General features: G+C 33.4%; 1 protein-coding gene across 1 annotated transcript in view; it reads left to right on the plus strand.

Moving 5' to 3' along the window:
* The first annotated feature begins 5,155 nt into the window (after positions 1-5,155).
* LOC117781110 (POU domain protein 2) overlaps positions 5,156-14,383 on the plus strand; it is a 43,756-nt gene continuing 34,528 nt past the window's right edge. The window contains exons 1-3 of the mRNA XM_034617831.1: positions 5,156-5,357; positions 9,241-9,245; positions 9,287-10,011. Of these exons, the coding sequence (XP_034473722.1) occupies positions 9,507-10,011 (505 nt within the window). The 5' untranslated portion in view covers positions 5,156-5,357; positions 9,241-9,245; positions 9,287-9,506. The remainder of the gene's footprint in view (positions 5,358-9,240; positions 9,246-9,286; positions 10,012-14,383) is intronic.

Here is a 14,383-nt window from a genome sequence, read left to right on the forward strand (position 1 = left end):
GTTTTCTAACACAAGAAAATCAAATACAGTTATATTTGTTATTACTATGTGTTTTTTCTATCAGTGTACTAAAGATTTAATTGGAGAAATCCAAAAATTATCAAAAATTAAGGTTTCCTCGAAAGATCCTCTTAACCCAATTATAAAAAGAATAAATACTTATTTAATTTATCAATTTTATCTTATAATTTAGAAAACTACAGATCTATTTAAAATAGTTGATAAGAATATTTACAATTCAAAGTTTACATCTTATAGCTTAAATATTTTCTCATCACTATAACTCTTCCTCTTTTTATTTAAATGGTAACTTAATAGTTAAAAATAAACGGAAAAAAAAACAACTTTAAATCGATTATCTATTTTATTTTCAAATTTTTAAAAAATAGTTTATATTCACACTTGATATTTAAAATGTACATTTGATTAGTTAATTCCTCTTTATGTCATTAAAAGTATTAACATTTTTTATTTCAAAAAAGTCTATACATTTTTGGAATAGATAAAATATGTGTTAAAACTAAATTAAACTCTTCATGATCATTAATTAGATCATTTTTCTTATTTAATTAGAACTACTTTGCCTATTTTTTCGTACTATTTGACAACCCTATTTCAAGCAACGAGACAGACTGCAACATTGTTTGTGTGTATGTGTGTATACGTAAATGCGAAGGCAAGTCCATGTAGGTGCTTTTCCCATTCTCTCTTCCATCACCTCTTGCCCCACAATTTTACAATGCTCCTCCACTATTCAACCGTTCCTCAACCGTTTCCCTTTCTCACCTCCCACCACCGTCTAGTTCTATGCCCAAGGCAGCCATTGTATTCTGATTGTGCGCCTTACGGGCTCCTAAACTTCATGCATGTGTGCGCGCATCTATGTGTGTGTGTTGAGAGATGGAAAATATAATATTTTTCATAAATTTTAAAATATACCGTACGAAGGAGCAGACAGAGTTGCCGAGTTCTGAACTTACTGCTGTCTCGCTCTTTCGCTGTATAGATTTTATGTACCATATCTCTATATATAGATTTGGGCAGCACATACATATGTATGTATATATACATATGTATATATACACACACACACACACTCAACTACACCTACGCAAAATAGAGGAAAATGTATGCAACATTTTACAATGCAAAAGCCATTTACTTGCGACAGGCGAAGAATGTGCACAAAAAGGAAGGAGAAAAAGGAGCAGAAAGTAAAGAAAAGTAAGAAAACTTGTGCGAAGAAGCAGCATGTGTGTGTGTGTGTTTGTGTGTGTGAGGCAGTCAACATATGAAAAATGAAAAGTCACAACTGCTGAAGGAACATAAAAAAAAGAGGAGGAAAACTTAAAATTCTCTACCTCGGACTTGGTGTCCTTATATAGCACATTTCCAGCTATTGTATTCACACACACACACACATAGCTCCTACTTTTTATGTCGCTTGTCCCGTTCGTAATGTAAATAAAAAGAGACAGGAAATGTTTGCAATATGTATGAAAATATCTAAAGAAAAGTGCAAAAAATTCAAAAAAAAAAGTTTTAAGAAGAAAACAGAGGGAGGGACTATAACTTAGAAAGCGAACAGTTAGGTGCGTCCTTCACCCCCTCCAGCCACACATACAAAATAATGGTCCTTTCACTGTAGGAGCGGACCATGTGAGGGAGCGAGAGAGCGCTATAGCTCTGCATATAGTCAAATGCCAAGAGGCTATTGAACAGTTTATAATACATTTTCAAAACTTTTATGCCATCTCGCTCGCTCCCACTGAGATTCTTCATTTTTTATGAGGGAGCTTTTCAACTTTTTTGTATTCTTTTAAATTGGGGAGTGGTACAAAGAATGTAAGCAAGTTGCTGTGGAGGAGGGGGAAAGGAGGAGGGGGTTGCACAAACACATGCATGAAAGTACACACACAATGAAAGTTATAATGAAATTGGTTTTTGGGATAAATGGGGAAAAAGCGTAATGCATATTCAGCTAAGGATTATAAATACTCTGATGTAATAAGCAAAATTGGTGCAGATTTCAAAAGCTTGGATATCTAAAGATTTATGTACACAGAGAAAAATAAAGTAATTTCGATTCTTCAAATTTATACTTGTTTAATATGTGCAAATTAATTGATTTATCATTTATATATTTAAAAAATGCTTTTGTACTCAGTTTCAGAATGTTAGGAGCTTGGATCAAGTTTGAATTATACTCAAATTAAGTTTGAAAATACAGCAAATTTTAAGTTTCCTTCTTGTTCTTAATTTCAAAACAATGTCCTCGACTTCAGTATTTTCGCTTTTAGTGTGAAATTAAGTTCAAAAAGTGGCGTTTTAAGCGAATTACTTGATTTTTAGCCTCTATGTTTTACCAGTGAAAAAGCAAGTGCATTTTCATGCGCTTTTTCATGCACTCTTAATGAACTTAACTCTTAATTATAAAAGCTCTTAAATGTTCGATACCCTAAGCATAATTTCTATCGATTAGTTGATTTAAGTCACAGCGACAACAAAAAATACATAAATCAAAAGTATCTTAAACGTTAAAGTATCTCAAGTTGAGAAAGATACAAAAACAGTTATATTTTTGGCAGCAAAACTAAAAATAAACGCACACATACACACAGACAATGACAATCCAAAATAAAAAAAAACAAAAACAAGAGAAACTACACAACAACAATAGCAACAGAGAGGAGTAAGAGAAAGAGAACGGGGAAGAAGAAGAAGAGCAGCTGGCTCGACAGATTTTTGCTAATCAATGAAATTAAAGCACGCAAAAAGAAATTACAGCAAATACAATACAAATGAAAGCCAGCGAAGAGCTTAAAGCGTTAGACTAAGAAAAAGAGAGCGAACGAGGGGAAGAGAGCGGAACAGAGCAAAGAGCGGCAAATGTTAAATGCTTAAGTGAAAATAGTTCACGAGACGGCGGCAACTTTAATGAGCGGAAATTAGCAAAAGCAAAGCAAAGGTAAAAGATGCTGCGGCGAATTACAGCTGCTCACGGCGAATTCGTTGCTGCGTTGAGCGAGCGGGCGAGTGAGCGAGAGAGCGCCAACACACATGCGCGCGCTGAGCGAGAAGCTCTAATGCCATTGGCTGACCTGCAACTGTGAGAGTGAGTGAGTGAGTGTGTGAGAGTGGGGAGACTGAGTGTGTGTGCGAGTGGGGAGAGCACATATTTCCCCAGCTATTTTTGATGATGTTGTTGTTGTTGTTGGAGTTGCTGCTGTTCAAGCATAAACAAACCATTTTGAATAAAATCAACAGCCACTGCAGTTGCTATATATGAATGTGTGTGTAAGTGTGTAAGTGTGTGTGGAACGCAAGTGCAAAGTGCTGGCAAATCTCTTTGGCTGCTGCTTTTGGATGCTGCTGCCTCAGCTGCATTTCTCAGTTGCAACGGAAGCAGCAGCAGCGACGCAACGCAGCGCGATTTTTTTTTCAATTCGCTCTCTTCTCGTGCGTGTGTGTGTGTGCGTGTTGTCAATGTGCGTGAGTGACAACTGCAGCAACAACAACAACAACAGCAAAATCTGCTCTGTAATTATTTTAATTTATGCGTTTATCGCTTTTTACGCTGCCATTGGCTTCTGCTGCCGCTACTTCTTCTACTTCTTCCACTCCTTACCACTTCATCTTCTTTTTTATCTGCTGTCTGCGTTTGTTGCAATTGTGATTTTTGCCTTTTTTTGCCATTGTCCGTTGACATTCGCATTTTGACAGGCAGCGAATAATTCGCGGTTCTGCTTCTGCTTCTTCTTCCTCGCCAATTCGCCATGTCAATTTCTGTTTGTCTTTAGTTTTATTTTATTTTGTTGGTGTTGCCTCTGCTTTTGATTTCTTTATGCAACTTCTTTTGTCACACAAGCGCACATACTTATGCTTTTTTTTGTATATTGCCCATGCACAGTGGTGTCTATACGTATATTTTCACACATATTTCGAAATTTTCTAAATTCTTTACATTAGCTATTAAAATTAAATGAATCACTTTTTTGAACCAACAAAAGTATAAATCTTTTAATATACGATTACTTCTTGAGTTTTAAATTTTTGTATAAATATTAAAACTAAAAAACTTCTTATGTTAACACTCTGGAATTTATTTTATATTATTATTCTATGAAATGTTATTATTATTGAATGAAATCAAATTATTCTTATTAAACTACAAATTAATAACATGCTTAGTACATTTTTAAATGCATTCTCCGTTAATTTAAAAGTTACTTCAAATTTCTTTATGCCAATTTTTTATATTTTATACAATTTTACAAACTTATATTCATGTATAATACACATGCACAAAGATGCGTATACTCAATTTTTTTTATTTTCGACGGCAAAAATATAAAAAATATATTATAACTTTAAAACATATTATTTACTTAAGCAATACAAAGGTCATTAAATTTGTGATACTATTAATAAGTGAAAATTAAAGATTTACATAAATAATTAATATTAATTGCATATTTATAGAAATGCTTTATTAAAATCTATTGCCATCTAAAACTACAATTCATGTTTTCTCGCTCTTCCAATTCATGAAAGCATTCAATACATACATAATTTCAAATTCGATAAGAGCCAACAACTACCAATACACACACACACACACACGCACACAAACACACGCATAGAGGCCACCCACACAATACACGCTTTTGATTTTAAAACCTCGTGCCAAGAAACGTGCAAAAAAAAGAGAAATAAAAGAAAAGAAACGAAACAACAAAAACGAAGCGCGCTCATAAAATGCGCCCAACTCCCTCCCCCACCCACTCCCTTTCCGACTTGCACTCCCAAAAACGCCAGCAAGTCTCCAAGTCCAAGTCCAAGTTACCAACGTCGCAGTCAGCGTCGCAGTCGCCGTCGCCGTCGCAGTCAACGCTGCGTTGTCCTCCCCACAGAGCCACCTGCTGGCAGTGAGCACACACACACACACACACTCCCTCTCACACTCTCTCACACACTTGCAGCTGCTGCGCTGCCTCCACATCAGCTACTTTTTTTGCGCGCGCTTGACATTTTGTGGACTTCGCTGCCCGCTGTATGTGTGTGTGTGTGTGTGTGTGTATGTTCTTTTTTTTTCTTTTTTTATTTTAACTGTTTTTTTTTTGCTCATATCTTCTGGCGTTTTTTAAGTCAGTCGTTTGTCGGAAGTCAATCAAAAAGCGTGTCTCGCTCACACAGCTCCAGAGTTGCCACAGTTGCCAGAGCTGCAGTCGTTGCAGGGCGTAAAAAGCAGCGACGCCATTGCAATTAAATTTAATCCGAAAACAAACAGTTAAAATTATTTCGAATTCGATTTCGAAGGTGCGGCAAAAAAAATAAAGATCTTAACACGCGTGCAAGTTATGTGTGTGTGGGGGTGTGTGTCTGAGAGTGTGTGCGTGTTAACGAACTTGTTACTTTACATCTACTTTAATTGAGGAGGCTCCAGAGACGAAACGATCTATTGATAGATAAAATCGATCCATGTTGACATTTTTGATACTTGTTTTAAGAATTTTTATTGTTAATGATCTTTTTCTCTCTCTTCCTCTCTCTCTTTCTTGTGTGTGTGTGTGTGTGGGCGGGACAACAAGTGCTTTCAACTTGCTGTCGTTAAAATTTCGTTAAGCTGTTGTTGAGAACTCAACTCAATTACTTAAGCCTGGAATACTGTAGAGAAATAATTAAAATTAAAGTTTTTTTTAAGGCTTTAACTAAATATTATATTTTACGGACAGTTTCGAAATATTTTACTAATCTAAAACAAATCATCAAAAAAGTACCTAATGAGACATTTTTCCAGTTTTCTCGTTAAGTTTATTATTTAGTATTAATAACAGAAGAGCATTTACAAAAACTTTAATAAAAAAAAGTATTAAATCTATTGATAAATACTATACTAAAAATTTTTCTTTAAAAACTCTACTCAAATTCTTAACCAATGTATAAAAATAATTAAATTTTAGTATATTTTTAACTCTACATAGTATTTTCGAGTTCTAAATGAACAATTTTTATTTAGCTTATATTGTATGATATTTAAGGAAGATTGTCTAAGATCAGTATATTTTAAAGTGTTTATAAAAACAGTAACGTAATGAGATCCTCGGCAAGAATATAATTATAGAACAGATATTCTGAAAACAGAATGTGAATATTTTTTTTAATTAAATTGACTTCAGTTACGGTTAAAAAAAATAAGTACATGAAAAAAAAATTTAATAGAATGAGACAGTTTTAAAAATTTTAGAAACATGTAATCTTAAAATACCTTCATAAGAAAACTGCCAAGTAATCTTTATCAGATTATAATTTAAAGCTCAGTAAACGGCACTGATAAATACCATTTATTTTAAATATTTTACATTACAAATCCTTCTATAATTAGTTCAAAAAATCTGTCTTAAATCGATTTTATAGACGACACATTCCAATCGCAAAAATCACTTCAAAACATTATCTTTACAAGCAGTTATTGTACAACCAATGAAAAATTATGAAAACAGAGCTAAGAAATTAACAATCAGACTATGCACTGAAAAAAAAGACTAACTTCAAAAAATCAAGAACATACAGTTTTCATATTAAGTCGTGCATTTGACTAACGCTAAGTATTAATTGAAAAAATTTCAGCTTTTAAGACATGAATAAAAATCTTGAATTTTATGAAAAATATGACTAAGTTATCAGATTGTGTTTTATCAGTGTATGTTGACCGTTAACTATAATAACTGTCGCGTTGTTTGATAACTACAAATTGTGTTTAATTTTAAAACACGATAAAAAGCGACGCACTCCAAAAATAACGATAATTATCAAGTTCCCCTAAATAGGTTGAAATCGAGTATCAAAATTTAACATAAACAGAGCCATAAGCAATGCCAAATAACCAATTTTTATGAGCAATCATTATTAAAAATAGCTGCCAGAAGACAAAAAAAAAAGAGAAAGAAGATAATTAAAAGAAAAAGAGAAAGAGAGAAAGAGACTGCAACAAGTCGGACTCCTTTGAAGTGCAGGGCGACGTCTCTCGAGTCCCGCACTTGGAAATTGCTTGCTGACATGCAAAGCACATAATGTAGTCTTCCCCTCCCTATTCTTCCCCCTCCACCAACTGTCTCTGATTGATAACAATCAATGTTGTGATGGACCTGGCACTTTGGCAATTTGCCGGCAATTTGCGCTGTCAATTGATTTGTTTACAAGTCCCATTAATGTTACGATCAGACCCCCCTCTCCCACCACCCTCGCTCTTGACAGGTGTATGTAAATGCCGCCCCCCCCGACACCGCCTGTGATCTACATTTCCATATAGACCTCATAGAACTCATACCTCGTTGCATTTTTTCTTATCTTATCAGATCAATTGTTTGTCTACACTCAAAAAAATACTCATGCCAATGTACACCGATTTCTTCCTAAAATTTTTAGATTGCAGTATATTAAAGTTCTTAAATTAAGTATGAATCGATTTTAAAATTTAAATTCTGATTGACTATAGTCATAATACTCTTTGTCCTCACTCACTCACTTACTGACTGATCATTGCACAGCCCAAACCATAAGACCTACGAGGCTGAAATTTTCACACAACATAGCTGAAACAATTTTATATGATATAAAAGTCAGAGTACATAAGACCATGACAAAAACGACAGTTTTTTTTACAAAACTTTTTCAAGATTCTTCTGTACTTAAAAAAGTTTGTTTTTAGATGGAATTATACTTAAATATGATGTTTTGTTCTTAAAACAACTAATTCTTGGGATTCGTATAATATTATTAATTTTTTTCTCTAAGTGTACTTAAAGAGGGAAAAGAGGGGAAAGGCTCTACGTTTCGGGCTCGTCATTTGATCGTCGGGTACGTCAACAGCAACAACAACAACAATATCCAGAGTAGTGTAGTTTAATTTTCCATTTCCTTTGATTTCATCGCTTTCCTCGTTTCCATCGTTTTCTTATCACATCAACTTCAATTTGTTTTCAATTTACAACAATTTCGTTTCAACGCGTTCCGTTTAAAGTATCTGTAAATATCATGTGTCACTTTACTTTGTTTGCATAATAGACCAAGTGATTACTGTACATAATTTGTTATACCTTTCAATTTTTTATACTGTTTTATGATGTGCAAACATGTAAAATGTATTGAACTGTTCAAAGGCTTTCATGCATTTTTTCATAGAAGCTTTTAATTTTGAATTATTGAAGAAAACTTAAGTCAGCAAAAATCTAAATCAATTTTATATTATTCACTTATTAATTTAAGATTAATTAGGACTTCAAAAATTTCAGAAATCAGAAAAAGGTTTTTAGTTAGCAGTCAAGTTAGATTTTAAATTTTAATTTAATTTTCCGTATTTCAAAGTACAAATACAATATAAATTTTCTAAGTAATCTTTAAACTTTAAGAAATATGTAGAGTTTTCTTTATTAAGAATATATTTTTTTTAAAGAATTTAATGTATTATTTTTCTATTAGTTTAAGTCGTATCCAATTTTGTCTTATCAGCAATACTTAATATTGATTAGTTTTATTAAAATTCTATTGACACATTGCAGTATATTTTCCTCTGATATGGTCTAGCTCCAGACAAAGCAAACTTCCGTTGAAAGTGGACAATAATGAAATAAATGCATTGTTTTTTAATCAATTGCGAATTAGTCAGAGTTGCTCACTTGAAAATCGCGGACTCCAATCGGAATATAATAAACTGGGGGTCAGTTATTGATAGAGTGCTAAGGGGTGGGTGGGAAGGGGGGAGAAGGGGGCGGCAAGTATGCAGACAGCAAATCAATTACATCCGTTATCGTGGCAATAAAATCGCTTCCAGAAATGATAGAGTAGGCTCGCCAAGTAAAGACTGGGGCAGCAAAGGGTTAAGCAGGGGAGCGGAGAATACACTTAGAAAATAAATCAAGAATATCGCACCTAAACAAAAGATGTTTAAACAGTTTTGAAAAACTTAAAGTACGTTTTGGAATTAGTAGAGTCTGTAAAAGATCGAAACATATCAACTTAAGTCTGGTTATATTATATATATTTATATATAAATAATAAACTCAGGTTCGCCTAATACTTGTTTAAGAATTTGTGTACACTGCAGTCTTAAAATGTTAAGAATAAAATGATAATAACTTAAGCAACTTACTAGCACATTTTCGCTAAGTGTAGACGGGGATGCAACGGTTTTTAATAACAACATTTTAAAAAGCACTTAACAGCAAATTAAGCTTTCAGCAACAGTGCAAAAAAGAAGACATTTTTAATTATCAACCATTTACAGGCAACAGCAACAGCAGCAACAACAACAACAACTGTTGGGGAAAAAATCGCTGCTGGTTGCATGGGTCAATATCATAATCTGTGGCAGCAACAAGTCGTAGAAGACAGCAAGAGGCAGCAACTGGCGTCATAAATCAAAGCGACGCAATTTGCTGCTGACGAACTGCACACAACAACAACAACAACAAACAGCAGCAACAACAGCAACAACAACACCAGCAATGCCATTATTGCTGGCAACACTTGGGCAGCAACAAATGCAGCCACATCCACATCAACATCACAATTCCCATCGTCAACACTTGGAGCCAGCAGCAATGTTGTTGCTAGACACGGCACCAACAGCAGCAGCAGCAACAACAGCAACAACAACAGCTTCAAGTCGGGCAGGTGTTAATGTTCAAATTACTGGCAAAGGCGAGACTTCAGTCAATGATCAACTGACAGCAGCCGCATCTGTTAATTATGCCGCTTACGTCGCCCATTTGAATGGCTTTAACCCCAACAGCAACAACAGCAACCACAGTCCACTCCTTACACCCACTATTCAAGGCAAGCACAACAACAACAAGAACAACAGCCACAACAACTTTGAGAGCTTGCTGCGACAGCCACAAATTCAAGTTAAGCAGGAGTTCATGGAGCTAATGGAGCACAACAACAACCACGACAGCCACCACAGCAACAACAACTACAGCAGCAACAACATCCACAACAAACATTCGGGTGAGTTCCAAATTTTAAATTTAAAGGCAGCCTTTTTTTTATATATTTTTACCCAGCAAAAAAAAACTAACTTCTTAAACTAAGAAAATATTCATCTCACATATTTTGTTCTTAAAATACGACCAGTGTTATACCTGATTACAAATACTACAAATATTAATCTTAACAAGTGGGAAAGGCTAGAGTCGAGATCCCGACCATAGGATACCCGTTACTTATTTCAATATATATAAAAGTAATTAAAAGAAATTACTACCTAATAAAAACTACTGCATACTTTTAGGTGATTGTAATGAAATAATAACTTTATTAATAACTTTGGTTAGCAATTACTCCTATTCTACTTGTCCGATCTTGCTGCGGTTAAGTGAGATTATAGATAATATTACTAGATAACCTTAATTACCATAAAAACTGAATAATCTTAAAAACTGTGGGTGTGGTGGTTTTAATTTTATTACTGATTCAATTTGGTGCCAAGTAAATCCAAAGCATTCAATGTTTTTTTTAATTTTTAATAATTTTAGTAATAATTGTAGAACAGGTGTTAACATACATCCATATAAAAAAAATGTTTTCAAATACTTTTCAAAAAACTGCAGAACTTTAAGCATTTTTTAAACGTTTTCTTTTGCTCCAAATTAAAGTTCCGCACCCAATAAAAGTCTCCACTTAATAGTCACACTATAGTATGTTGCCCCGCTTGAAATCAAATACATATGTACTTAAAAACCCGTTAAGTGAAAAACGAGGTATTTACAATGTGTTAACAACAACATTGCCATTTTTCATGGCCTTAACCCCTTGACAACCCAACAAAAACCCAACAAACCCAACTCGTGCCATACGCATGCTTATGAGATTTTCAATTTTTTATGCGTTTAAACAGATTTCATTTTTTATTGCCGACCCCTTAAAGAAGAAGGCAAAAGGTCGACGTCGTCATCTTGATAGAACCAAAAGATGTGACACAGGGGAGAAGTTCTACAAGCTGGCTAATATTGCTAAAGGACTCGCAAACGAAGGGCAAACAGAAGACAGACGAACGGGGGGGAGGGACAGACAGACAGACAGACAGACAGACAGACATTCGCACAATCGACGCCTGGCCACGAGTGCCAACATTTATGAAGATTGAAAGGGTTGTCAAACACTTCATCCATCTTAACCGCGACCCAAAAAAAAAGCAAAAAGGGTTGCCGCTTTGCAAAAAAAAATAAAAGAGAGCAAAGGGTGCAAGTTCTGTTGCTCTGAGAAGGGGAAAGTGAGGCAAGGAAACATCTTGTTTTCTTTCGATTATTGAAATGGCATTTTATGATCTCACTCGAGGGACAGAGACAACAACACTAAACTGTTTTCCTCAAACACACACACACGTGACTTCAATTGTATTGAAAAAAAAAAAACAAAAATTGTTATGCAATCCCAAACCCCCTCTTTATTTTTGTTACCAATAATTTAAATAAGGCTCATTAAATATACTCATCCTTATACGAATATCGAATATTCCTCGGAAAAAAATAAGAATACAATTTTAGGAATTCGAGATAAGGAATAATAAATTTGGATATTTAAGTAAAAAAATATTTTGAGCATAAAAATTAATAATTATTAGGTCATATAGTATAATATTAAGCTAAAGACCCTATTGATTTTATATTAAATGGATTTGACAAATATGCATTTTATACAGTGGGAAAAGTTAAAAAAAAAAAAACAGCATAAAAAAGTTTTATTCAAAATTGCCCCATTTTTAATTGCTGGATAAATCATAGTCTAGTATTCTCAATAATTTGAATAAGGCTCATTAAAGCGCTTTTAAAAAACTTCATTCATCTTCATATTCAAATCGTTGTCTATTTCCTCTCGCGGAAATGCTTTACTCACATGCAAAACAACAACAACTACAAAAACAACAATTTTAAGCACGGCAATTATCAACAAATTTAATGTAAAACAAAAAAAAATAGAGATGAAATAACGCACGCGACCGGAAATTGTATCCAATTTAAGCAAATGTTAGATTTTCGTTTTGGTTTTTACTTTTTTTATGTTGGCTTGAACGCTGCCAACTTGGCTCATAAGCCATTACACACATCGCATCATAATTTGGCTTAAATGTGCAGTTGAGTTACATGTACAAATGGCACAATACACGTATGACGTACTCGTCAATAATATTGTATTATTATTATTATTATTATTATTACGATAGTCAGTCCGTTTAACCATGGGAAACGCAGCACGAACTGTAAACGGCGCCAAGCTGCAGTTATAGATACAGATACAAGCAGAGATACAGATACAGATACAACTGCAGATACAGATACTTCAACTGTGGCTTGGGAACTGGAGGAGAAGCAAATAAAAAACAGAAAAACAATTACCTAAAGGCGTAAATGGCTGTCGAAAGTACAACAAGCAAACGAATTAAACCCAATGCGATACAAAATATGATAACATAATTTTCTTAATTGTCAATTAAAGTATTACAACAAAAACAAAATCATTGGGGAAAACAACAACGTTTCTATGCACTAATTAACCTGGGAAACACTTAAGCTATTTATTCAACTACAATTTAAATTTTAAAATTATCTTAAATATTATTTTTTTTTTATTTATAAATCATAAATTTAACGATTATAAAATAATATATGTTAATAATGTCATCCTAGTCGAATGTAGCTACAATAATTATTTATTTATATTCACGAAATAATCTAGAAAATTATTTTTTTTATTTATAAATAGTGTTACTTAAAATTATAATACAATCGAATTCTTTTATACTCGCCTAGTGAGACCACAAATATACGAGTATATTTATTTTTGTAAAATTCGATTAGGATTTTACTCGCATTTCATGTTAATTATTTTCTATCGAATTTTTTTTAAAACAACAAGTAATGAATTTATAACGAATTAAAATTCTAAAGTAAGTGAAATCGAATATTTCAACTACTGACATTTAAATTGTATTGAAATTTTGGTAGGTAATAGACATTATAATTATCTGCCTATCTCTATGATTTGCAAAGAACCATATCAAGTGTATAAGTGTATACTTAATACCCCTTTGAAGACAGCCAATAGTTTGGCCGGAAACGAGAAGCAAAAGAGAAGAGAAAAAATTTGAATGCAGATGCACATCCTGAGAACGCGGAAAAACAAAAGGAAACGGCGTTAAGCTCAACGTCAGAAACGTCAGAGAAAAAAAACAACATTTCATTCAAAAGACCTGAGAGAGAGTACAGAATAAAGAGACTTATCGCATCTGGCAATCATAAAAATAGAAAAACTGAAAACCTCAAAGATACTCGTATCTGATACTCAAACTCGAGATCACCGCATGAATGAAAATAATTATGATAATTGCAATGGCAACTGCTGCTGTTCATGTTGATGCTGATGATGATGATGAAGAGGCAAGCAGTGGAGGCACAACTAATTGTAGGCTCAGTCCGAACCGCAGATCAACTCGATGTTTAACTACAATGAAGATTATGGAAACTCTCTTTCTTTCTGTCTCTCTCTCTCTCTTTCCCTCTTTATCGGTTGAGAAAACGAAAACACAATAAATCCATTGTTGCGCTTAATTATTGTCGAAATTCAAATCGACAAATCGGCAGCTCAAAGTACCTGTAACGTGCAACCTGTAACCTGTTACCCCTCCTCTCCTACTCTCTTTACACTGATAAAAAAAAATGGGTTTAAAATCAAGATTTTGGTCTTAGAACTAAGAAATTTTTTCTAAAACATGCGATTAGAATTTAAAATTCTTAAAGCAAAAATCACAATTAGCAAAGGGCGGACTACATAGTGTTTAACGAAAAGATCGAAAAATTATTTAATGTTATAAATAATTATTTGTTTATGCGAGACCAAATAATGATCAAAATGACATTCCGTTTAACAATTGGTTCAGTTTTAGCAAGGTTATGCAAGTTTGAAGTCTGGTAAATCTGTGCACTAACAACTTTACAAGTCAAATTTATTATAAATTTTGGCTTGATTTTTAACAGAATACTGAACGCTCTTAGAATCAAATTTAAAGTGTCGTTTTATACAAATTGGGACACGAGTAGTTGAATAAAAGTGAAAACACAAGATTTAAAATTTTGAAAAAAATATTTTTTTTCCGAAAAAGCAAAGGGGGGAGTACATGATGTTTAACGAAAAAATCGAAAAATTATTTTTTGTTTAAAAATAATTATTTGTTAATGCAGAATCAATTAAGAGACCAAATATTGATTTAAATGACAATCCTTTTGAAAATCGGTTTAGTTTTAACAAAGCTGTGCAAGTTTGAAGTCTGGTAAATCTGTGGACTAACAGCTACATGTAAAATATTTAATAATTTTGACTTGAT

Source organism: Drosophila innubila (genome assembly GCF_004354385.1).
Source record: "Drosophila innubila isolate TH190305 chromosome 2L unlocalized genomic scaffold, UK_Dinn_1.0 4_B_2L, whole genome shotgun sequence".
In the NCBI taxonomy this organism is placed as follows: domain Eukaryota; kingdom Metazoa; phylum Arthropoda; class Insecta; order Diptera; family Drosophilidae; genus Drosophila; species Drosophila innubila.